Source organism: Peromyscus eremicus, chromosome 16_21 (genome assembly GCF_949786415.1).
Source record: "Peromyscus eremicus chromosome 16_21, PerEre_H2_v1, whole genome shotgun sequence".
Classification (NCBI taxonomy): domain Eukaryota; kingdom Metazoa; phylum Chordata; class Mammalia; order Rodentia; family Cricetidae; genus Peromyscus; species Peromyscus eremicus.
In genome coordinates this window covers 58,457,427-58,484,120 of record NC_081432.1, presented here as the reverse complement: position 1 = coordinate 58,484,120, position 26,694 = coordinate 58,457,427, and the positions used below count along the sequence as shown (strand labels likewise).

The 26,694-nt window shown below is 40.0% G+C and overlaps 1 protein-coding gene and 1 long non-coding RNA gene across 4 annotated transcripts in view; one reads left to right on the top strand and one right to left on the bottom strand.

Moving 5' to 3' along the window:
• Supt3h (SPT3 homolog, SAGA and STAGA complex component) overlaps positions 1–26,694 on the bottom strand; it is a 356,981-nt gene that overhangs the window by 96,493 nt on the left and 233,794 nt on the right. For all 3 annotated transcript variants that reach the window (XM_059243989.1, XM_059243991.1, XM_059243990.1), the window contains 2 exons: positions 24,422–24,512; positions 14,509–14,648 (listed from right to left, as the gene is read on the bottom strand). In XM_059243989.1, the coding sequence (XP_059099972.1) occupies positions 14,509–14,648; positions 24,422–24,512 (231 nt within the window). The remainder of the gene's footprint in view (positions 1–14,508; positions 14,649–24,421; positions 24,513–26,694) is intronic.
• LOC131893883 (uncharacterized) lies at positions 1,929–25,749 on the top strand. Its single transcript, XR_009374758.1, has 2 exons — positions 1,929–2,048; positions 25,357–25,749. It is a non-coding gene; the product is annotated as an uncharacterized LOC131893883 (long non-coding RNA).

Genomic DNA, 26,694 nt, shown 5'->3' with positions numbered 1-26,694 from the left:
CTGGAGATGAGAATTGCAGATGGTTGTGAGCCACAATTTGGGAGTTGGGACCTGAGCCTGGATCTTCTACAAGAGCAGTAAGTGCTCGTAAGTGCTGAGGCATCTCTCTAGCCCTCATATCAGATTCCTAAAATCTAGGAACTACACATTTCCAAAGTGTGATGTGAAGGACCTCTCCCTGTGTGACACAGGTACGTGCTGCATCACTTCTGTACTAGTTTTCCTGTCTCTGAATTGTACCTCAGCAGTCAAGTTTCCTTTGTTCCTCCAAGTTCAAGAGGTCTGTAACATCTGTAATGCAAGAGAGACTGTGACATTAATCTGCACTTTCAGGACTGGAGAGAAGCTCAGTCGTTAAGAGCACTGGGTATTCTTCCAGAGGACCTGGGTTTGATTCCCTGTACCCATATGACAGCTCACAAGTGTCTATAGTCCAGTCCCAGGGGATCTGATGCTCTCTCATGGCCCCCACAGGGTGCACAGACAGGCACACAGCATACACATAAAAATAAATCAACAATTGAAAACAGAATCTGTATTTTCATAATAGGAAGAGAAAGGAGAGAATTCAGGTAGCATTGTAAGTGGGGAATTTAACAGAGCAGAGTCACTAACATTCTGGCTTCACAAAGCTCCTTCTCCACAGGGTCCTGCTAGAGTGAATCTGGCCCAGTGTGAGAAATATGGAAGTTCTACCAGTGAACTATGGGAAGGTATAAGCTACCTTGTGAATCACACAGAGGTCAAACCATGCATCCGCCTCTTTAAAAGTCACACTGAAACTTTTTTTTTTTTTTTTAGCAAATAGTTGCTTTTGAGAGAAGTACATCTAGATGTTAGTATTCAATCAGATATCAATGTGAAAAAAAGTGTAAAAAAAGCTTGAGATGGATGTCTGTGTCACATAAGCATGGATGAGCAGAAGAAAAGGAGAAGGCCCACAATCAGTAATGTCAGATATTCCCACCTTTCTTCATAGCAGTGTGTGCTGAGTGACGAGGTAAAGGGAGATCATCCAGTACGAGAAGAGACTTTGGCTTTCTGATACTATAAACGTTGGGGTGAGACTTCAAGTATCTGGCATTTCAGCAGACAAGACTGAAATTCCTGTTAGAAGCTTAACGTGCATTTTCTAATGGTAATAAAGGCATGGTACTATGGCATGGTGACACACCCTCATATTATCTTGTTAGAAGCATATCCTATTCCACTAACTGAAGAAAGAAAAGAAAGATAAATAAAACAAAATAATAAACAGCCCCCACTGGATTCCTCTTAAAAATAAAGCAGATCTGGTATGCCTTTGACGCTTTAGAAAACACACTCTGTAGGAAAATGAAATATTTAAGCTGGCAAATGAGAATGGATTTGAGGATTCAGTATCTTGGCTAACAGGAAAATTAAATTCAAGTTTGCAAAGAAACCAATACAGTATTTAAATATTTGCTAGAGTAGCACAGTATTTAATACATTTAAAGAAACATTTTTCTTGAAATGTGGTATAGTTCTTGTAAAGAACATGTTTGTTTGTTTTTTTTCCAGGAGAAAGAACTTGATGGAAGCACATTTTACTTTCTTCATATTCTGTGGACCTCAGTGGGAGTTTATATTTATGTTCACAAGTCATGTTCCTTTAAGTCTAAGATAGCTATATCCCACCCTTTGTAACTTTTTAAAGTAAATTACATTTATAACAGCAAAGCCATTATTGAAGTAAAGCACCTATAATTGCAAGATCAATACAATGTGTGTGTGTGTGTGTGTGTGTGTGTGTGTGTGTGTGTGTGTGTGCGCGCGCAGGCTGGAGTATTATATGTGGTGAACAGAAGAGTGATCTGATATGGTGTGCAGCTCAGGCACTGTCTCCGCCCATGCAAGCTTACCCTGCTGAGGTCACAGGCCCTGAGGTCACAGAGGTACAGCATGACCTTGCCTTCTAGCCACAATGCCAGGTCAAACAGTGGCCACTTGCTGAGATTTGAGACTGAAAATGCAGAGGTAGCGTGCTTCTCTCAAGGTGGTGACACTAACCATGTGAACTGCTTGTGGTATGTTATCTAGCCTCCAGGTAAAAAACAAAAACACATAGCTGACTAGGTTAAACATGAAGCCAACATAGAGCAAAGTGTCAACACAATTATTTCCTTGATGTTTCAGACCCCAAGGCTCAGCACTTCTATTTCTGTCTTTAGGGTGCATAGAAGCCACAAATCTTCCAACATGAGAAATTAGTCTCTGGAATTAAGAACTGTTCTAAACAATGTACCAAATAATGCATCTCCTAGAGACAGGAGAATACTTAATTGAACCTTACCCATGGTGCTGATGCTTGCACAGTCTATGTACCAGTCACAAAGGTAATGTCTATCAACGTTATCTACATCAGTATCCTGAAAAACATGATGTATTTTACATATGTAACGAATATTGTATTACTTCGTGGTAGTACAACTGACATATATCTTTTAATTAGCACACAATAACTGCCATCTGGACACTGCCAGAACCCTGAATATAAATTATACAAACACTTAAATATAATAGCCAAGTTCTTTACTCAGGAGGAAATCTGATCTTTTTAAATAACCTTATAAGCATATCAGCTAGAAGCGCCAGATTTTACTTAATAAAAACATCTCTAATTCCAGATGTGTTCTATTTCTGAATAAAATAAGCTTGATAATAGATTTTAGAATGGGCATGCAGTTATATCTCTTTGAAGATCTGTGATCAGAAAGATTTAAAAATTATAATACAGAATCCTCTGGTTCAGAAACGCATTGTATCCTAAATGTTTATTAAAATCAGGATGTATCTTCCCATATACTGCCTTAAATGGTGGGTAGACTTCTACCTAATCCATAAAAAGCTATTCAGCCTAGATGCACTCAGATTGTACCTAGTGTATATAGGCATGGGAAAGACCAGAATTAATTAAGAAAATTTTTGTGCTGGAGAGATAGCTCAGTTTAAGTACCCCCCCAAAAAATCACAGGAACACACATTCCAATCTCTGAACACAGAGAAAATCAGCACTCTTCCTGAGGTGCACATGGCTATAATCCCATTGCTGGGGTGGGGAAGGGTAGGAGTGAGACCTAGTCAGATACATGTAGTTCATGGATCACAGTCTAAATTAGTAGTTGTCAACATGTGGGCCAGGACCCCTTCAGGGGCCACATATCAGATATCCTGCATATCAGACATTTACACTAGTATTCATAACACTAGCAGAATTATAATTATGAAGTAGCAATAAAATAATTTTATGGTTCGGGGGGTCACCACAACAGGAGGAATTATTTTAAAGGGTCACGGCATTAGGAAGGGTGTGAACCACTGCTCTAAATAAGCTTCAGGTTTAGTGAGAGATTGTATCTCAAAAATGTAAGGTGGTGAGTAACTAAGGAAGGGAGACAAGGGATGTCAACTTCTCACCTTCACGTGCATGTGCATACCCATGCATGCACAAGTGGTAGTGGTATACACACACATACACACAAAACAGAGAGGAGAGAGGGAGGGAGGGGGAGAAGATGAGAAAGAAATTTGTCATATTTTGACAAGGACTAGTATTAGGCATATTTTCTGAAAACACTGAGTTTGTCCTTGACATAGTTTCATTATTTTTGAAAGCTTTTCAATTCCCTGGACCTATCTCTGGAATTTTCTCTGTCCCACACTGTACAAGACAACATAAAACTTAATGTTCCTTACTAGTTAAATTTCTTCAAGACGCAAAACCAGTTGGTACTCCCTGTCACCAAAATTCTTTACAAAATGCCTCAGCTAATGAGTAAGAGGTAAGAAATCCAAATTCATGCTAATACATAAAATAGCAAGCAACCTTGGTCTTTCATGTATTTTGAAAATATCTGAAGAAGATAACGTCTTTTCAACTATGGTTTTTAAGAGCTGAGGACTCGCGATAATGAGGTTTACATCTGTAAACCAAATATGACAAATCTACAATCACAATGTGGTTCTCTTCAGAAATTAATGGAAATGACAAAAGAAAGTAAAATAAAGGCAAATGTCTATGAGGTTCAAGATGAGGGAGACCCACAACTGTATGTGTCTTAGATTTAACTGATGAGAGTCTGCATTCAAAAGATTTGATAAAAGGGAAGTGAATTAAACAACTGAAATACCTAAAAAAGGAAGAAATAAAACACCCAGTTACATGGAAATTGTGTAGCTCTGCATGCAAAATATTCTACATAAATTAGTCCAAAGGGCAATTTAAAAGTTCAATTACAAAACACTTCTGTCTCTGTAAACAATAACAGAAACAGTGCAGAAATCTCCAGGCTGTTAGAAGCTGCAGAGGCAGCCCTGAGTTCTGAGAAAGTTTTGCTGTCCGAAGAGCAGTATGTTTTATCTTACAAACTCCTTGTAACTTCCTCAGGACGTATTTAGAACTGCAATTTCTGAATAAAGAGTACATGAGGAGGGTGGGTCTTCTTAGTGTATCATATGTATTTCCAGGCAGCTTTTTCAACTTGGGTTTCCATTATTCTAAGGAATTTTCTATTTCTAAAAACCATGTAAACTAGATCATTCTTGGTGCAATTTAAACAAAACAGATTTTCTAGTTTAAATAAAGTATGACTCTCTTCCTCCAGATTTGATTTGGTTTTGGGGAGGTAAAATGGGAAGATAAATTTTCTTACACATGTCTCTTGTCCCCCAGAGAACATACCGCTTTAAACCACCCAGTTGGCCTTTAGGCTTCATATGTAAAAGTACCCAAATATCAAATAAATGAGTAAAATGATCTACAATACTATAAGACAACAATAGAAGAATTTTAAAGATTTGATGAGTTTGAGCTGAGGGCTATCTCAAACAAAGCAAACACAGGCCACAAAGATATCATCCTTTCAAGTTGTATTACACATATATGAGAGATCACGAATATTACTCTTCCTGTGCCTGGCTTCTTTCATTTAGCATGATATCTTCTAGGGCCATGATGCACTGGCTGAATTTCTTCCTCTTCCAATGACTGGATATTCTATCTGTCTGTCTGTCTGTCTCTCTTTCTCACCTCCCCCCGCCCACTTCCTTCCTTTTTTTCCGTTTTCTTAGGCAGAGTCTTACTGTGTAGCCCAGGCTGTCTTTGGAACTTCAGATCCTCCTGGGTAATGGGACTGCAGGCATTACTGAGTCCAGCAATATCACAATTTCTTTGTTTATTGGTCTGTTAAATGACAGGTTGTTTCTGTATGGTGGTTACTGTGAATCACTGCAATAAACACTGGAATAAAGTTAGAAAAGACTTTCTAGTGTTTCTGTGGGAAATTCTGGAGTTCTGCTAGCTGTGGTGCTAAATTTGAATTTTACCTTAGGTGGCACAGACACCTAACAACGCTACTTCTTCCCATCTAAGAACACAGCCATCTTTTCAGACATTTGTGTTCTCAGTTTCGTTCAACCAATGGTGTGTGGATTTCAGTGTGCAGAGGCTTTTGTAAATGTCTGTTATCCTGGCTGCCTGGTGGATAAAGGGAACTGCAGAGTTATTCTCTAGGAAAAGGGGGCAATGTGAGCCCCTAGAGCCACTCCAGTGGCCAGGCCCCTCCCGTGAGAACCTCTAACAGCCAGGTTCCACCCACAGAACACTCTAACTTCCCTAACCTCCAGACCCTGCCCCCAACCCTGAATAGGAGTGGCCAGGCCCCTCCCCCTAGGACCTCTAACTACCAGGTTTCACTCACAGAATACTCACATCTCTATTCGCTGGACCCTGCCCCCACCCTGCAGAGCTAAAAGTCCAATCTCTGGACATGAAATCCCACCAATCTCCACCCTGGAAAGCTCCACTCTGAAAAGTTCCACCCCCTTCCCAAGAAGCTCTATACAAGCTTCTATCCTGTTCAGTTCTCTCTGCTCTTTCTCGTCCTAGCAGAGGCAGCCACCCTCCTGGTTTTTTCCATCCCAATAAATCTCTTGTGTGAGGTTTGTTGTGTGGTGTGTATTCCATGGCTCCCAGCTGCCAGGATACCTTTCCACCGGAGCTGCAATGCTTACAGGCAATTCTTCTGCTTTCCCATCCCTCTCATTATCCTCCAATTTTCTTTTTCTCCATGGCTTGGATAGCTTCTACAGATGGGAGATACTTATGTATGGCATGCATCTTGATAAAGACCTATGTTCAATTACTGGAAGGAACGTGGCGACCTGGGAGAGTTTCTGTAGTTTTCTTTTAGAGTGAAAACAGCCCCTTTACTACTCTGCATTTTGACTTCTGTTTTCTCCATACTCAAGAGCAGGTCAGTGAGCTCAGTATCAACAATCTCTGCCTTTGACTGTTTGGGGGAACAGAGTAACTAGAAGAAAGGGAAGAAAGAACTCATAACATTTTAATAGAAAATGATGAAATACCAAACTGTTAATATGCAAATCCTAGTTATTGAAAATTTAAACATAATACTTAAAAATATCGGCATGTATTAGTTAACAATGGTTTCTTTATGACATCTTCATAATTAGATCAGATTCAACCCCACTACTTTTTGCCCCTGCCCCTCCCACTGACAGTCCTTCTGCTCCCAGCTAGTCCCCGTGTACTTTCTGTTGCATGGCCGCAGTAACTGTACTAGTCCACAGTTTTCAGGATTTTGACAACATGGCAAACACTGCCCCTTGTAACCAATCCTAAGAGCTATATTACAGGAATATGACGGAGGCAATATGGCTTTTAATAATAATTCATTCTCATAGTCTGTCAGTCCAGTATACATGGCAGATAAAGGAAAAAGTATATGCTCCTTATTGCCAAATATTCAGTGTAGATTCCTGGACAAAAATAACTACATCACAGTATCACTGCATCTGAAAAATAGAATCTTCTATTAAAGCTGGAATTGGTGCCCAGCATTGCTAACTACGTATTTGGGCCAGTGCAAGTCAACATGGAAGAAGTGTGGGTCGGGAAAATCTCTGACCCCTTTAGCTACGGCCAGGAAACAATGACAGCCTTTCACAACAGCAAAGTCGGCAGAAAAATTCGAAGAGCCCTAGCAGACCAAGTTCACAGAGGCATGTACTGGTGCAGCCGCAGCCTCTTACATCCCTGTGTGGGCCAGAGGAGACTGGCTTTCTCTACTTGGAAACCGTATTTTTAAAAACTGAAAAACAGATACTAGTATCAGCACAGCCCACTGTTGTGGCTCAGTGTGACACATCCTCACAGTCTCATACGTCTGAACACATGGTCTCCAAATAGTGCTGTTTAGGGGTGCTGTGGCACTCTTGGGAGCTGGGGTCTAGGTGAAGTAACTGGGCCACAGAAGGATAGGTTTCCAGGGTTACAGCCTGGCTCTTTTCCAGGCAAACTCTCTGTGTCCTGGTCTACCAGCTTATTATTAAGCTGCTTCTTGTTCTCATAGCTATGGACAGCCACCACTTCTTCTGTCAGGAAACTGTGAACCCAAGGAGATCCTTACTTACGTTGCTCCTCATCAGGCACTCAGTTGCAATTATGAGAAAAATAACTAATAACCTAGCTAAAAGGATAGCTATGTTATTCATCATGTACAGACAAACACTTGAAGTTTTCAGGGTTTGGATGCATGCATGCTCACAGGGAGCTCCTTTAGCAAGTTAAACTAGCCAAACACTAGTGGCTACAGCGGACTTTATCACGACCTGAAATATCCCAACAGATACTGCTAGATGACGGCATGTGTGCTAGCTCACACGGTGTACAAGTGTTTGTGAGCCCTGGCAGAGAGATGAGAAAAGGAGGAGGGTGGAAGCAGAAGATGGAAAGATTGCTTGAGCAAGATTCTTAAAGATGCCTGAATACACTAAAAGGCTCTCCTGTAGAAAAGGAGAATGGCAAAGCAGTGGCCTGACTGGCTGCCACCTGCCTTTTAAATTGATGCCATGAAAAGCATCAGACAGATCCATTACCACCATGGGTCACACTAATCACTACGACACTCCCAGCTGAACCTAACACGATTCGTTCTAAGCGAGGAACGCGATGGTGACAATAGGCGGATGTCTACCGTCAGGTATGTGTGATTTATAGGAAGCAGCAGTAAGACCTGGACTGCAGGCAGGTCCTCAGCACAGATGCAAAGACAGAAGGGCGAGGCGGTTTCTGGAGCAAATCAGCAATGATTTGCTAATTCCACTACACAAACTGAGGCACTAAGACAGAAACCTTGCCACAGAAGAGACTTATTTTCATATTTAGAAATATTAACTTACTGAGATTAAGCTAGTGAAGATAAATAAAAGCCAGACTATATAACAACAATCTGCCCACCTACTGTGGGGAATGTGGGTCAAGGAGAAAGAATAGGGAAATATAATCCACAAAATATTCAAGGGAAAAATATGCTGGTTATTACAGTGACCACAATCTGAGAACTATAAACACTAAATGTAAATTAGTGGTAAACCTTGTGGTGTTCTTAAATTCAATGATATTTTAAAACTCTTTTCTGCCAAGGTGTTTTATAAACAAGTTGGTGGACTGATGTCTAAGAGAAGCATTTCATTTAAAAAAGATCAAATTAAAGTTACTTGAGACAGAAAATATTGGTTCTAAAGGTTGTAATTGAACAGTATGATCAGCTATGTGCTTCACAAACACACAGTGATGCAGGAGGCAGCCCAGGAGCCCAGCCATAAGTGCATACACGTGTCCATGCAGGAGGAGGTGCTGGACGCTGGGAGCACTGGTGTCTGTCCATCTTTACCCGGACACATGTTTCACTTCTGTGATCTGGGCAAGGGAGGATGAACAGTCATCCTGTGCCTGTATTTTACCGAGTCCCCCCTTTAGAAAGTATTCTTTTACTGAGACAAGGGACCTTGCTGCTGCCATGTGTCTTCTGACTCGGATGAGGAAACAGAGCTGCACAAGCTCAGTCTCTAGGCTGCTGCCATTCATTTGGCTCCCTGGGGGTTTAGAAAAGAGGCAGGAAGGTACATTTCACTCAGAACTAGGAAAGAGCAGTCTGGACAGCTCTGAAGGCAAAAGACACTGAGAGCGGGGGTGGGCTTTCCAGTCGGAACCAAGTCACCAGAGCCTCTCCTTCAGCCCAGGCATTTTTCATTGAAAAATTACATTAATAACATCATCATCATCATCATCATTTTTTATTATTGTATGTGTGCATGTGCATTTATGTACTACATACACTGTATGTGTGGAGGACAGGACAACTTGGGGGGGGTCAGTTTTCTCCTTCCATCAGGTGTATGCTGGGGACTGAACTCAGGACCTTGGGCTAGACAGCAGGCACCTTTACTGTTCAGCCATCACACTGGTCTGAGCCCCACATTTTTTGACAGACACTCCACCTATAACAAAACTTAGTAGTCACTCCTTTTGTCTTTTTCTCCTTTCCAAACTGAGATTGCAATCTCTTTTCAAAAAACTTTGAGTCTCTTTCGAAAAAGTCACATTGTATAGCCACATTAGAAACGCTTTGCAGAGCCTCTAAAGAGAAGGCTTAAAGTTTTTGTTACTGCGCTATAATCTTATTTGAAGACAGCAATTTCTCCTTCTCAATGGGCCCACTGTACTTGTTGAACATCTTGAGTAGTAGAATTTTTCAAAAAGCCTGTTTGGAAAACAAAAGTCTAAAAAGTCCTCTTATATGCCAATTGGTACTTAATTATATTTACCTCTATTTAAAAAAAGTTTTTATTTACAGCAAATCATTCAGTATTCCTTGGGATTCCTTTTAAATGAGATTCTAAGGTCAATAGATGCCTTCAGTGTTTTATTTCCAAATAATGACCATCTTGGCACCTTGCTGACATGACCCTTGTGTGTGTCCCACACTTAGACTTTAGGGGGAAGGAACTGTTAACAGGCCAAGCAAGGCAAACTGAACACTGCCTTCTGCTTCTCTTTAATAAAACTTTTACAGTTTTCTATTCTTTTTATCATGTATGACAAATTCAATGTTACCAACTTTTTCAAATCCTGCTAGAAGTGTCCTTACAAATATCACATGAAATTGCATTACATTCATATATTACATTGGAAACAAGTAGGACATTTACAAGGGTGAGCATTTGTATCCAGAAGCGTGGAATGTTCTTCATGTTTCCTATACTTGGGACATGGTTTACATCTCTCTCTATGCTTCTTGCTGACATGAAGTCTGCTGCACGTAACATTTTCTTACAGACTTGCAGACTGTCTTTCTATTCATTCCCATGCTCTGGCAGTTACCAGGAAGAGCTATTTTTGTTTTAAAAATCAATATCTACCTTTATTAATTACAACACCTTTAAGATTGAATATCAAGGTTTACCTAAACGAAAAGTTGGCATTCCATATACCTCCTGGGAATTTTTAATGCCTGCATATAGAAAAGGATTAACTTTATTGGCTAGTGTTCCCTGAACTCTGGCAAATGGAAGTGGCTTGAGTAGGAATTCTGGGATTTAATGGAACTCTGATGAAATGGTCATATCCATATGAATGTTAGATAAACTTAGATATTTACTAAGAATTTTTTCTTCATCCAAATCAATTGATTGAAAATTGAGGATGAGTTGTTCTAGTTCCCATGACGTCTGTATTTCTGCTGGCTTCTGTACAACCGTTATGTATGAAGGCAGGCACTGGATGTGGACATAAAGCATTTTCTACAGACTGCATCTTCATTATAGGGGGTATCTTTTACTAACATCGCCCACTGTTCTACTTTGAAGTTTTTCTCCTTCAACTCTCTTTTCTACAATGCTAATGTTATTATCTCTAGCAACTGGATCTGTCTCATATACTTAAGATAGTTCTTTTACCTTTAAACACATCAAGTAAAATACATTCTAGTTCTACAAATATAACAAATAGATATAAACATAATATATATGCATAAATAAACATGCATGCATTTCCACATACAGACTAGAAATATAGCTTTCTAGGATGGAGATATCTATATCTATCTATATATCTATATCTATATCTATATATCTATATATCTATATCTATATATATATATATCTGTCTTTCTTCCTATCATTCTGAAGACTGAACCCAAGGCCTTGACAGACACAAGGCTAACTGTTGACCATGGAGTCATAATCCTCACACTTATCTTCATTTTCAAACCCCAAATCCACTGGCATTAAAATAAGCATGTAGTGAAGTTTTTTTTCTTTTTAATTGTTTAATTGGGGTTAGGGGTTAAATTGTCTTTATAAATGCTTACCTTACCCATACCAGTCCTTTCTCTTTTATGTCAGATTTTTATTGCAGGTGTTTACAGACTCTTAGTTTTATAGGAATTTTATTTTCCTTTATAATTGAAATAAATCATGCTGGGGACTAGTAGAAAGACTACAAACAGAAGACAGAGAGCTTCTGAGCTGTCTCTGGCTCCTCAGTGAGGTTTCTAGTTGTCTTGCCACAAGAAACCACGCTGTCTGGACTGAAAACTCTTGGAGATTAGAGCTCAACATCTAAGATTTGACTGGATAACACAGGCAATGTCTCTTATCATTTAGCCTTCAGGAGACACTGTGTTCTGTAAAACCTATGGGCAGTTCATTCCTTGTTAAGTAAATTAGGTGGCCACCTGAGATCTCATTCAATTTAAAGCTTATTCAAAAACAAAAACACTTTAAGCTGCCTTATATGTATACCATCCTGCCTTCTAACTAGATTCTATCGGATTACAGCAGGAATAGAGTCACTAAGGATTTTGCACCCCAACCCACCTGGAGGGTGTTCTCTCTGGCAAGCGCTACTCACTGTGTGTCTTACCTCCTTGTAGGTTAGACTAGACACAGAGCTCACCCGAGTTTCCCAGAGATCGTGTTTGCAGGCTCTTCCTGACCTTGGACAGAATGGCTGACTTGTTCAAGGGCAAACTTGAGCCTCTCACACTCCTCCCCAGGCAGAGCCCTCTAGTCAGGCGGCTTTTGCTATGAGAAACCAACTCTACCTCCAACTTTTAGGGATTCTTCCCTGGTTTCTGGTTTACTTAGCCGCAACTAGCTGACTAGAAGGAAAAAAGACTCAACACAGAAACCATTATCGACATTAAAACCCCTCTCCTCATTCAGAAGTGGGCTGTATTCACGGGGATGGCTGTGCTTCCTATTTCCCTCTTTGGTGCTTCATGTCTCTTAAACACACTAAGATAACTCAGAGGGGTAGTCATTTATTTCCACTCATTCATTCAAGTTGGAGGGAACTTCACAGATCACACCCATGGACCTCTGCCACAGAGATGGTCAAACACTGGAAATTGGTGCTGGAGAACTAACAGGTTAATATGATTGACTATGACGAAGGTGAACCATAAAGGTAAAATGGATGTAAAATTTCAGACAGTTTCCTTATTTCTAGCTCCAAAATACTTAACAGCAATGAAGTGGATTCCAAGGAAACACAAAGCCAGGCACACACATCAGCTCAAAACCACAGCAAAGAACATGCTTTTCACCCACCCACTGGTCGCTTTCAGAATCAGCTAGGGTCCCAAGTCTTTGTTTATGAAAGTTTTCGTTTCAAAATTGCATTTACATGAGAACTGAGAGAGAGGGTGAAAGAGAGAGAAAGAGAGTGAGAGCAAGCGAGAGCGCTTGTCCCAATGCAACGCTGTTGGTGGGTCTACACCATTTCCTCTGTTCTAGGAGAGAAGGTAGCACATGGTTTCTGCAGGCATAAGTGATGCTTAGAGGAAAATTAAATCACGGAATGATGGCGGGGTTGATTATTCTACTGCGCTTTAAAGGCAAGAGATTGCAGTCTTCGAGTCCAAAGTGGTTTCATATGGACTGCCGCAGCTGCGGTTTACTCTTGAAACTATAACCTGTCAAATTAGAAGCAGGCAAGGCCTCCGCTCTTAATGATTCACTTTCTTTCTGCTTCTACTGTCTGCAGTTATGTCTACAAGTCTATCGTTTTTTATTCAGTTCAACTATGTCATTTGGATGAGTACAATGTGGAAACTACTTGTCATCTTGGCAGGAGAAGATTCTAGTATGTTGCAGGCTTAAATAAACTCAATTGTGGGCTTGCTCTCTAGATAAGGCTGACTTCTGCTGTGAGTGAGTTTGCTGCTGTTTCATTACCTGGATAACACTGTGCAATGTATGATACTGGAAAGCAGTTCCGATGTGTGAGCTCTGGAGGGGTTTTGGCTTCCGGAGACCTGACTGACTATACTGAGTCAACACCCTTCCAGCTCTACTCTGCTGTTAGTAGGATTACAGAATGTTCCACTCTCATTCCCTCCCTTAACTGTGGAATGGCCTTCAGGCAATTTACTTGTTTAGCTGAGATCTGTCCCAACTAAATTGAAAAGTCAGGTGTTTACATATAACTCTGGTAGAGTCCTCCTTTCCTGGCTTTCTCCATGCTTGTCTCATGATATGAAATATTAGAAACTAAGGCACAAACACTTTGCTCCCTAAGCAACGCATCATAAGTGAAACCATTCCCTACAAAATCACATCCTGTTGAGGCCATAATGACTTCAGAAATACGTGTTTATCATCTGCTTTAGAAAACTTAGCATATTTTTGGCCCACGGCAAAGCTGAAGTAAAACCATTTGTAGTTGCCTCAAAGCAAGCTAACCACACTTTCCTAGGTAATTGATACCTAAGAGGATACTGCCTTCAGATCACAGCCCAGGATCTAGGCATGCTAATTCTTTAAAGAAGGTTGTTAAATTTACAATGCATGGATGTCAACTGGGCTTCCTCCAGAACTCAACTGCAATAATTCCCCTTTTAGCACGCATAGAGACTACAACGAAATAGGCATTTAGAAACTCCCTTGGAATTCTGGAATTACCTCTCTTGCCCAATTTAAAGAGAAGGGTGAAACTGAGATTCCTTTTTGAATGTAAAGCATAATAGTTGTAGTGAGAACTAAGAATACTACCATGTGTTTTGGAAGGCACTCAAATGAAATCAATCATTACTTTCATTTCTCCTGGAGTGTATGTATTTAAAGAAACAGTGATTTAAAGTATAGATAGCTAAGGTAAACAGAAGACATACAATTTTTATATTCATTGTGAAAACATGTGTAGGGAATGCAAATATGTCACTTGCTTTCTGTGACAGTGATGTAAAGCATGTAGCTTCCCTGGACACCACCTCAGCCAGTGAGGCCAACCACAGCCGCCAACAGCAATCTGAAAGGCAGCTCTTCACTCCGTGTGCCAAGACAAAAGCACTAAGAATTACCTTTGCCCTGGAGGCAACTGGATAATTTGGAAAAAAGAAAAGTTAAGTAAATATTTAATCTAAAGTAGCCTGAATGGAATAAAACACAACAGCAAATGTCAGATCCAGAGAAGGGAATCCTCGCCACTTCCAAAGAGGAAAATAGAGAATCAAAACTCAAGATATTTCTCAAAGTTGAGTGTGGAGGCTAAGCTTCCCTTCCCAGGGCTTGCTCCTGAGTGTGCTGTCCAGACAAAGCCACTGATCTGGACAGTCAACCCGAGATCACAGACACTGTGCTGGGCAGTCTACTGCTGTGAAACACAAGAACGTGCCATACCTCCATTCTTTCCTGTTTAACATCGTCAAGTTCGTTGTCTTCAAACATTGCCAGAAGCTCTCCTGTCTGGTCAATCGAGTTGATCAAGTCCTGAGCAATCTTCTGTCTCTTGTTTGTACTGCTGCTGCCACTCAGTTTTTCTTCATAAAGATCAGAAACAGAGAAAAAACAAGGCCTGAACATGGTCCATTAGTGGCAGCCAGCATATGTAAAACACTGCATGTGACATTCACTCATAATCACTTTTACAGAGAAAACTCTTGCCTCTAAAACAAATCATACAGAAATCAATCACTTCCTAATATCACAAAATAAAAGATAGAATCAAATCACATTATTAATTACCATTGTAAGTTGAATCCTCTATGAAAGGAAGAGGAGCTCTCAGGTTTGGCAAAGAATACTGTTCTGTAGTACTTATAAGAGAAATAAAACACAACCAGAAAAGAGGGTGCGCTAGGTAAACACGAGCAAAGAAGGCAGAATCCACAACTACTAATGTTAGAAAACAGTTCATGACCAAAACTGCTACATGAGACAGCGTGAAATATTATCTAACGAAAAAGGAAGACTAACAGGCATACTCTTTTTTTTTTTTTCCGAGACAAGGTTTCTCTGTGTAACCATCTTGGCTGTCCTGGAACTCACTCTGTAGCCCAGGCTGGCCTTAAACTCACAGAGATCCACCTGCCTCTGCCTCCCGAGTGTTGGGATTAAAGGCGTGTATCACCACTGCCTGGCAGGCATAATCTTTTATAGAATCAACATAACAGAAAAAAATACCACAAAAGGAAACCTATTCAAAATGTACTCAATGAAAGATACTTGAATGCATTTCTTTCAAAATTTTACAATTTATGTTAAGGCCCCCCAAAATACAAGTGCTTCGGCACCTATGTTAGCACCCATAGAAACAGGGAAGTCTATTTTCTCAAGTCGTTTTGTCCTGAAATAACAATTTTAATGAACACATATACTCACAGCAAAGCTGGGGATGCAGCTGTGCAAGGCCCTGTGTCTGATCCCCAACATCAAGGGGGAAAAAGAAGGACAGAAATATACACACCCAACAACATTGCATGTACTGCTTTCTCCAACATCCTTCTTCCCTTCCTTCCCTCCCTTCCTCTCTCCCTCCTCTTTATGTTACCTGCCAATCTCCAACTCAAGACATAACTCATGATGGCCATCTTCACATGACCACCGTACATTTCTCTGTGCTCACATATTCACAATATATTTCTGTACATACGTGTTCTCTTCATTCGCTTTAAAAACAGGCTCTTACAGCCTTTCTTTACGAAGAGGGGTTCTTATATCCTCTCTTGTGTCCATGTGTCCCAGCTGAGGACAGAGAAAGATCTCTCTCTCCATCTTCGTGGATAAAGCCTGATTCTTCTGAAAGGCCTGAATAACCATCTATATCCTATAGTATCTACTAACTGGCTTTCAATCCATCCTCTGTTGATGGGCAGACATTTGCACTGGGGAAATGCTCAAGAGGTATCTCAGTCATAGGTGTGCTCTGTCCTCATGGCACAACTTTCTAAGAGTGGAAATGTTATAGACACTTCACATTTCATGAAAGCAATTCTGAAGCTGTTTTCTCCTACATTTCTTCTCAGAACTCCAGCAAACATCTGATGAATCTATTAAATACTGTAACGTTAACCCTATAATCAACAAGGGATTTCACTTAGCCTGACAAGCCTGTTTTCCATCTGTGTTCATCTGTGCTAACAAGGACTTTTTCCTTTGGTAAACTGGAGAGCATCTTTGGTACGGAGTAATCTAAAATCTTTATATTGTCGTTCTTTTTAACTTTTGACTTCTCCCTACTTCCTCACAGAGTAAAGTTTCAATTTTCAAGTTTACTTTTCAGATTTACTATTTCCTTCATTTTGTTTTTTATCTTTATGCATCTAGAATTTATTTTATATATAGCTAATACTATATCTTCACCTTTAGTGTCTTTAATATATATGTACAGCACCATTTTTATGTTTTCCTGGTGTACTGAAATTTCATCATAGCTCAAACATCATGTCTTAGATTTTGTTTTTAGACTTTCCAGCCTTTGCCAGCCTTCCATACACAAAGTCCTCAATGATACCACAGGATTCATATATACACTTACTCTTCTATTTCATACTTTCCCAAGACACATATGGGCATTTCTTGCTCCATAGGAAAGCTAGAATATTTTTGTATGACCCCAAGAAAATATTACTGGAATTAAACCTAAAGCAGTGTGAATTCATTAATTTTGGTTGGACTGATATATTTAATGTTTCAATTCCATTGTCCATTTTTATAGTTATTCCTAATTTTATCCACTCCTCTAGTCAATGTTAATAGGCTGCTCCCCATGTTAATTCCAAGGACTATTTTCCTGAGTCCTCCAGGTGACTGTGCAAAGCACTGTGATACTCATCACATCTTTAGGCTGCTCATGTTGATCCCCAAATATTTAGTAATATGCTTCCTAAGTAGCTAAGATGGGGGTTATTATCCATGAACAATTAAAGATTAGTGAACTAAACCCTATCAGGTAGCTACTCTTATTTCAAGTGTAAACCTTTCTGGCCAGTTTCATTTTTTTTGTTTTTAAAGTATTCTGTGGACATAGGGAAGAAACACAAATGACTGCTGGTACTCCACTGGAAGGAAATAAGATCTAAGCACACGTAATCTGGCACTTTGCTGGTTGACTACTTAGTGGCTACAGGTGTGTAACACTAAACAGGTGGTTCTCAACCTTTCCAGTGCTGCAACTCTTTAGTGCAGTTCCTCATACAGTGGTGACCCCAACCATACAATCATTTCAGTGATACTTCCTGACTGTAAGTTTGCTACTGTTATGAATTGTAATGTCAATATCTGATATGGCACCCCTGTGAAAGGGAAGTTCTAACCCTATGTGGGTCACGACACACAGATTGAGAACTGCTGCACTCAACAGTGTGCCTTCTATAATCTTCTTTTTCTTTGCAATGTTTGAATATAAAATTCTAAGTACAATGCTAACATTATCTCTTTTTTTCACATTTTTTTTTTTTGTTTTTTTTTGGTTTTTCGAGACAGGGTTTCTCTGTGTAGCTTTGCGCCTTTCCTGGAACTCACTTGGTAGCCCAGGCTGGCCTCGAACTCACAGAGATCCGCCTGGCTCTGCCTCCCGAGTGCTGGGATTAAAGGCGTGCGCCACCACCGCCCGGCTTTTTTTCACATTTTTAAATACACTCATCAAACACTTATTGGACACCTCATTTTGTAATCTTCCAATTTACTTTTGTTGACATTTGTGATTTTTATTTCTTCCTTTTTTTTTAACAATACTTCATCCACGTTGACAAACCTTCCATTTCTTTTTTGTTAATTTGAAATTTTAATATACTTTTCTGTTCTATTAATGTTTGTTTTTTCCCTCTGTATTTATATTATTAAAAGTCCTGCTGGTCTTTCCTTTTTGAGGTGTGTATTGCATGTGCACACGGTGCATTATGCACACATGTGCGCTGGTGTGACTCCCTGTATGTATGTGTACATGCCAAATGCCATCAACTATCCTTCTCTACTATTCTCTGTGTGTTTCTTTGAGACATGGTCTTATTCTAAGATAAAACTATTGGAGCTGGGGAAATGGCTCTGTAGGTTAAGGTGCTAGCCATGCAGGCCTGAAGGCCTGGGTTTGGATCCCCAGAACCTACAGGCAAGCTGGAAGCAGCAGTGTAAACAAATGTAATCCCAGTGCTCAATACAGCTCTTCCAGGAGATGGGAGGTTGAGACAGGAGACTCCAGAAACTCACAGACCAACCAGTCGAGCACATGCAAAGCTGGGTTCACTGACAGGGAAAGGACTGATACCCAAGGTTGTCTTCTGACCTCCACACTCGTGCCACGGTGTAGTAGAATATGAGATTAAGGTGTGTTACTTTTGTTTATGTTGCATTTGTTTTACTCTGTGAAGCTGTGTTACTGTGCCTGTGTAAAACACCTGGAGGTCTAATAAAGAACTGAATGGCTAATGGCGAGGCAGAAGAAAGGATGGGCAGGGCTGGTAGGCAGAGAGAATAAATAGGAGAAACCTGGGAGGAAAAGAAAAAGAAGTAGCTAGAGAGGGAGGAGGATTCCACGGGCCAGCCACTCAGCTACAGAGCAAGCCACAGAGTAAGAGTAAGATTTATAGAAGTAAGAGAACAGGAAAAGCCCAAAGACAAAAGGTAGACAGGATAATTTAAGTTAAGGAAAGCTGGCTAGAAATAAACCAAGCTAAGGCCAGGCATTCATAATTAAGAATGAGAATTTGTGTGTGATTTATTTGGGAACTGAGTGATGGGCCCCTCAAAGGAGAAGAAACAAATGACAGCACCATGGCATGTAGGTGCCTGTACTACACACATACAAGACAAAACTACTGTTGTATTTATTAATATATTTACAAAGTTGTATTGAGCTGGGGGGACAAGTTAAGGGCCCTGGCATGGTAACATGAACTCTACAACCGAGCTACACTCCTAGCCAGTTTAAAAGCAAAATATAACTCAGAAAGTTACTATAAAAGGTCATAGGGGAGTCATTAAATGCTGCAGCTGGTGGTTAATACAGAGTAACAAATGAAGTTATCAGTGAGACTTAGGGAGTGAGAAAGAACTAAAATATTTTTCATTTGACTAATGATGGTTATACACACCAAATAAAGACATCTGAAGCATTGTCAAATATAAGTACTGATTATCTGCTGTCTGCTATGAATATGTGAATAAATGTTTAGAATAATAAGTATGCTTATCATGAAAAAAATAATTTTAGAAAAAAATCTTTATAATTATGTGCCTGCTAATTTAAATCATGGCTTTTAACCTTTAATAAAAATAGAAGCAAATTTTAAGTCAATCTTTGCCTAAATTATGTAGCTCTATCCAAGGTATTGGTAATAAACCCATACATTATTTTTTCAGGGTAGAGTCTAGACATAGATCTTCTTCATACAGCAGCTATCTCTTTAGACAAAAGATATCAGTTGAAGCCAGAAGCTAAGAAGTCAATGCTGGAGGAAGATTCTAGAAGTGAAGTCCACACAAAAATCATAAAAGTTACTTAAAACATTATGAGATTTGTGTGTGTGTGCGCGTGCGCGCACGCGTGTGGATGTGATTTTCCTTTTGATTGTATCTTGATTGTTTAGTCTAGGAGTAACCTTTGCAGAAGACAACGTCCTACTGCAACCAGAAGAAGTTTGATGGGCTGTTTTAGGTGATTCCCTCAGGCAGCCCTGTTTCCAGCTCCAGGTAACCACTCCAGGCTGCTGTCCCTCTGCTGCTACCTGACAATCTGGGACATGTGGTCTTTGGGATGGGTTTCTACTTTATCCACATATGAGCATGCCAGTGTTCAATTCCACTTTATTGCTCTAAATATTTTCTGCTTTAATATTCTATATTTATTTATGTCTTTATATGTTGGCAGATATTGGGCTGATTCTAGTTTTCTATTGCGAAATATGCTGCTTTTCATGTTCATGTGAAATTTTTCGTGTGTGGACATTTCTCTTCATTTAGCTTTAGTATGTACTGAAGGGCTAGTTCACTGTCTGGTAATCTTTGTGAGAAGCTTCTGGGACACTTTCTGAAGTACCTGAACTGTTTTACCCTCTTCCTAGTATAAGCTAAAGCTCTTCACAGCCTCAACAGCATTTGCCTTCATCTGTCTGTCTGTCACAGACATCCTGGTAGGTGAGGAGGAGGCTATTATTGCTGATTTGCATGTGCACTCTAGCTCAGGACACTGGCCATCTTTTTTGGCATCTATTAGCAATTCTGGCGTCTATTAGCAGATTTTTATTTCTGCTGCAAGATTTTCTCAGCTCTTTTGTCCATTTTTAAACTGATTTATTGTCTTTATTATGAAATTGAAGAATTCCTTGCACATTTTGCCTACAGATTTCTTAGCAGAGATATGCATACAAGACTTTCTCCTTCTGTGTTTTCTTCTGCATGTTCTCTGAAGCACTCTGAAGGCTTCAAACTCCATCAATTCTAATTCAATAGTGGTTTCCTTGGCTGTGATGCTTTTGGTGTCATGTATTCAAAATACTGTCCTCATACAAGGCTGCCAACAGGTATTCCTGTGAAAAACATTCTATTTGGAAGTCCAGAGATGGTTCCAGAGGTAAAAATGCCCACCATCAAACCCGATGATCTAAGTTCAACGCCAGGACCCACATGGTAGAGGGAGAGAACCAATTCCTGCAAATTGAATTCTGACCTCTGCACTCACACCATGGAAAATACACCACCATACATAAAACAAGGAAATGAAGATAGAATGAAAATGAAAAAAGCATTTTGTATTCTGAGCTACTACAATGAGCTCTCAATGATCTCTACTTAGGTTTTTTTGTTCTTCCGTTTGTTTTGGGGGCATATTGCATCCGGAAGGGATCAAATGATTTCTTCTCTATGTAGATCTCTAGATGTCACAGAGGCCTTCATGTCTCTAGTGGAAGGAGCTGTTCCTTACACATGGAACTGTCCTGCAGGCTACGTCAAGCATCACTGAGCCTCTCTGAGAGTCTCACTTGTGCTCTTTGTTCTGATCCACTGACCAGCAGGGACCCTGTTTGTATTGTGGTGGACTCACAACAGTTTTGAAGTCAACAAGCTTGAATCCTCCAACTTTGCTGCTTGTTGAGATGGTTTTGACTGTTCTGGGTCACGTTCAAATTAGAAAATGCATCTTTTCCTCTCTAGAATCTGACATTTCCACACGAATGCCAGAATCAGTCTGTTCATTTCATCAAAAGCTGGCGCGATCTATAGCTCCAGCTGAGGATGGCTATTGCCTTCACAATCCCAAGCATTCCAGCGTGAACACTGGCTACTTTTGTGTTTCTTCTCAGTCTTCTCTCTCTCAACAGTGATCTCTAGTTTCTATGTAGAAATCTTGTAGGTCACTGGCAAAATTTAGTCCAAATAGTTTATTCTTTGTGATGCTGTGATACATGGTATTGCTTTCTTGCTTTTCTTTTTTTTTTTTTTGATATTGCTTTCTTCATATCTTGGGTTGTTTGTCCTGAGTATAAGGAATGTGTACTCACTTGTTTTGTTTACATATTTATCTTGTATCCTGAAAATCCACGAATGTGTCCACCAATTGTAACAGTTTTTAGTAAGTTAAGACATTTTTCTATATAAAGAGCATTCAGATGCATACATAGCTTTATGTCTTCCTTTTAATCTGAGTGCTTTCTTTTTTTTGTCTGCCTAAACATGATGGTAAAACTTTTGTACAATATTGCACAGAAGAGGAACGAGTGCACAGTCTTGTTTTATTCTTGACGGTGGGGAGGAAAGACTCCCACCTTTCATGTAAGCCTGTTGTTTCTGAGTTTCCTTGGTTAGCCTAAACTGCTATAAAATAAACTGCAGACTGGGAAGTTTAGACACCATTCACTCACCTGAGTTCTATAGGCTATGGCACTCTCAGGACCTGGTGTCTAGTGGAGGCCTCTTTTTAACAGATAGGATTTGAGTTCTGGGTGTCTCTTTTTAGAAGTACACTGACCCCATCCATAAGGGGTCACCTTCTATGATCTAACAACTTCCCAAAGGCCCCCAGCTACCCTCTCTTATGGCTTTCATGATTAGCTCTGACTTTACTAAACTGTGTATCAGTATAGGTAAGTTTGAGTTTATCCTAATGGAGTTTGTTAGTTTGTTTAGATACTTGGACATGTGTTTAACAATTTTCATAAATCTGAAAAGTTTTCACTCACTACTTCTTGGAATTTTTTTCATCCTCTCTCTCTTTCTCCCTCTCTTCTTCTCCTTCCCTTCTGATATATATTATACTGGTGTATTAGTATACTGTGTACTTCTTCTCTTCTAATATATTACATGCTGATGTTTTAGTGTACTGTGTACTCCTTCTCTTGTGATATATTATACTGATGTATTAGTGTACTGTGTACTCCTTCTCTTGTGATACATTATACTGATGTATTAGTGTACTGTGTACTCCTTCTCTTGTGATACATTATACTGATGTATTAGTGTACTGTGTACTCCTTCTCTTGTGATATATTATACTGATGTATTAGTGTACTGTGTGCTCCTCTTGTGATATATTATACTGATGTATTAGTGTACTCCTTTTCTTGTGATATATTATACTGATGTATTAGTGAACTGTGTACTCCTCTTGTGATATATTATACTGATGTATTAGTGTACTGTATACTCCTTCTCTTCTGCTATATTATATGCTGATGCACTTGATGGTGCCCTGCATTTCTTTGAAGCTCTGTCCACTTCCTTCCTTTTCCTGGTTCTTCAGATTACATCATCTTTAAGGTAAGCTCATTGGTTTTTCTTCTGCCAATTCACAGCTTCTGATATACTAGCTTCTAACTTCCTTACTGTTCTTTAGTGATTAATTAATTTTGTGTGTGAGTGTGTGCGTATGCCAAGGCATTTTTTGTCAGAGGATTAACTGCCAGGGTCTGTTCTCTTTCCACCATGTGGCTGAGCGTGGGTCATTAGACTTGGTGGTCAGTGCTGCCTCCTAAGCTAGCTCATCACTTACTGTATTCACGTTGAAACTCCGTTATTATACATTTTAATCTCTTTTTTCTTACTGTATATTTTGTGAGGCATGGTTTTCATACTTTCCCATTCTTCTCTGAATATAATTTCCTTTATTTATTTGAACACACTGTAGTGATTACTTTGCATTTTTTTGCCTGCTTAATCCAACATCTGGATTACCAGAAGGCAATTTTTGTTATCTGCTTTTCATGTTCTGTTTTTCAAATAGACCGTATGTGTCTTTACACATCTAGTGTCTTGTTGTTGTTGAAAATGGACGTTTTAGATGATATACCACAGTCACTCAGGCAACCATTTCTTCCTTTTGGTGGGCTTGTCCTTGACTGCTTCTTTGCTCAGTGAGTTGGCTAGACTGGGCAGACATTCTCTTTAGAGTGTGTTGCCTCTGACATCGCTCAGCCCCACGGTGCAGACTGTGTGTGCATCCTCTTCTCTCACCAGCTTTACGGTACCCTTGGCTGTCACTTTTCAAGCTCCCAAGAAGCTTCAGGCTGGTCTGACTGAGTACCACACGCGGCTACTAATTCCCAGGAACTGCAAGCTGGCTGCTAATGCTTTGTTTGCAAAGATTTGTTTATTATTTTAAATGGTATTTAGGTTTCTGTGTGTGCATGTGTGTGTGTGCTTGTGGGTATGTGCATGTGGGTGCACGTGCCCTCAGAGGCCAGAGGCCCTGGATCCCCTGGATCTGGAGTTACAGGTGGTTGTGAGTTGCCTGACATGGGTGGTGGGAACCAAACTCAGGTCCTCTGAAATAGCAGGAAGTGCTCTTTGCCCCAGAGCTACTGCTTTTGACACCACTGCAGGGAACGAACTCTCCACATTTTAGCATGCCTATGTTGATCCAGTTGTTTTGCTGTGGCCTCAAGAGTGTTGACCTTAGCTCTTCCTCCTGGTCCCCTCTGTTGAACATCAAGCTGGCCACTCTTTTGCTTGCTGCTGTACAGTGGATCTCCTAGCTTCAGTTTGTTGCTAGGATTGCCACTTAGAGGTCCTGGGTATGAACTTCCACATGCTCTGCTCCAAATAACTTCCTTAAGGAAGTGGCAGAGTTCTCAGTTCTTAAGGGCTGCCTCTCTCTGCGCTGAACCTTGGTAGCATACTAGACCTGTTGGAAAGCAGTGTACACCACGAAAAGAAGGGCTTGAGATACTTGAGCCCTATGAAGTTCCAGAAGAGACAATCACAAGGTTAAATTGCCAACAAGTGCCAGATTGTATTAAGGGAAAGAAAGACATGGGAAGAACTACATGACACATCTGGGTGCCTGCGCTGACACTTTGGGGTTAGGGTTTTATCTAGTCACCTTCCAGGAGGTCATCCTCGTCAAGGCCTTTGATGATCTTTGATTTGTAGTCTCGGATAAACATGTATTTCAGAAGTCTTCTAAGTTTTTTCTGTTGAAATATACAGTAAGAAGTTTATAACACATTTTCTTTATTGATAAAAGATTGCTTTAAGATTAAATTTAATAAACTAGTACCTGGTGATATTGGGGAAAAAAGAACTATCATTAGCTTAATAGTATAAGCAAAGAATGTAGCCCTTCAATAATAGCTAAGATGTAAGTGTTTATAAAGGCGTTTTCCACACACATCCATCCAGACATTCCAGAATCACAAAATAATGCTTTTTTGTATATTTTAGAAAACATCTTAAATTCCTTTTGATGATTTCAATAAATACCATATTGCCTTTAGTAAGCCAAGTGTACTTATGCTTTGGAATTTTGTATATATTCTAAGACAAAAATTATGTAAAATAGATTTATAAACATCTAGACTAGGAGTTTTTAACAACTAATTTTTATATTTAACTTTTGAGATAAGACCTTGTTGTGTAGCCCAGGCCGAACTTGAGCTTGTGATCGTCTTACTTCAGCCTGCCTAGTGCTGAATAACAGGAATGCATCAGCTCTGGCCGGGGAATCTTCTCACAGGAAAGCACGGAAAGCATCTCTAAGCCAGGACTGTAGGAAACTCTGAGCTGCCTGACTGGTAGGTGTTAATGATGCCCTCTGGGCATCTAGAGGAGGAGGATACAGTACTTCACTCTGACCATCTAATGATGCCTTGCAGCTTGTTCTGGGCTAACCCTAGATGTATTTTCTCTGGTCACGATCTTCAGGGTTTGGATTCCTAACAGTGGAAACAGTGCACTGTACAAAGCTCTTTACATGAACATCACTCAACATTTTCAATACCCCAGAGGTAGAAACAGATCTCTCTCTTTTTCCCCAAGGGACCCTGAGGCAGACTACAGACTGATGACTGAAGCTCAGCAGGGCCTGAAGGAGAGGATAGCCTCTCAGTCGAATTCTGTCATATACAAGTTCAAGAAAGCCTACCTCACATGCCTGCTGCACAGGAGTCATGAGAGACCAGGGGAGACTGTGTCCCATAATAAGGAAAGCACAGCAGGTGGTATAAACCACCGCTTGGCTACAAACTCCAACTACTAAAAAATAGTCACATTGCATCCCACAAGATCTTGTTTTTCATTTTTTTCTTCCTTTTCTCTTTGCTTTCACTACACCCATTATTTTAGTTTTATTCTGTTTAGTATTTTTCCTATATAAGCTACTTTACATTCTTTTTGAAATACTTTAAAATACAAATAAAATTATTTGAGAAAGATGAGAAGACTAACAACTATTCTGTTATAAACGTGTTGCTGGTTGTTCAAAATAATCTGGTAAGAGTCCTGGATACCAGGAAAACACCATCAAATGGCATATATTCCTGAAGTTTCTCTAGTAAAAAAAGGCCACCTTCCTAACAAGGGGAAGGAGTGCCAATGTGGACTGTGTGAGCTTCTCTGTCTGTCTGTCAGTGAAGAGGAAATGCTGCCGGGAAGAGCTAGGCGGCCTTATTTTTGGCAGCAGCCTTCAGGAGTCCTGGCCCAGCACTGCTGTGGGTGCTGACTGCTCCTCCTTAAGGACCCTCCCAGTACAAAACAAACTGGCAATTCCTACCATCTCTCCTCCCCACTGTCTTCATAGACATGCTTGGAGCCACCATAGTAACTAGACATCCTGTCAGGTTCCCCGCCTTTGGTCTGTGCCCTGGAAGGCCTCAGTCACAATCTGTCATAACCTTCCCACACCAACCCTCTTTCCCATCTAGTCATCCAACCTATGAAATTCTCCAAGTCTTATGCTTCAAGCATATCACACAGACTGCCTCAAGTAGACTCTAAGCTTTTTGATATTGAATGCATTTCTTTTTCTTTACAAATTCTTTATATTAATAAACGGCTGGTTATTAAGACTGGTAAAGGAGCATAGAATTTATTCAACTAGCTTCTTAAGTAAAATTATAACATAAATAGACATACAAATATCAGCTTTAATGTCTTAACATCCAGAGTTTGGAGTTTTTATTAAAAAATTGAAATGATAGTAGTTTTTAAGCTACTTGCACTAATTTGCTCATTTTTATAAGTCAGTACAGAGAATAAACTTTGTATTTCCAGTTAAAAGCGATGCTGTGAAAGTCTGAACTCTATGAGTATTAAGGTACAAACTGAGAGGAAAAAGAAATGCGCTACTCAGAGAGAGCCCATTCACAGGAACAGAGC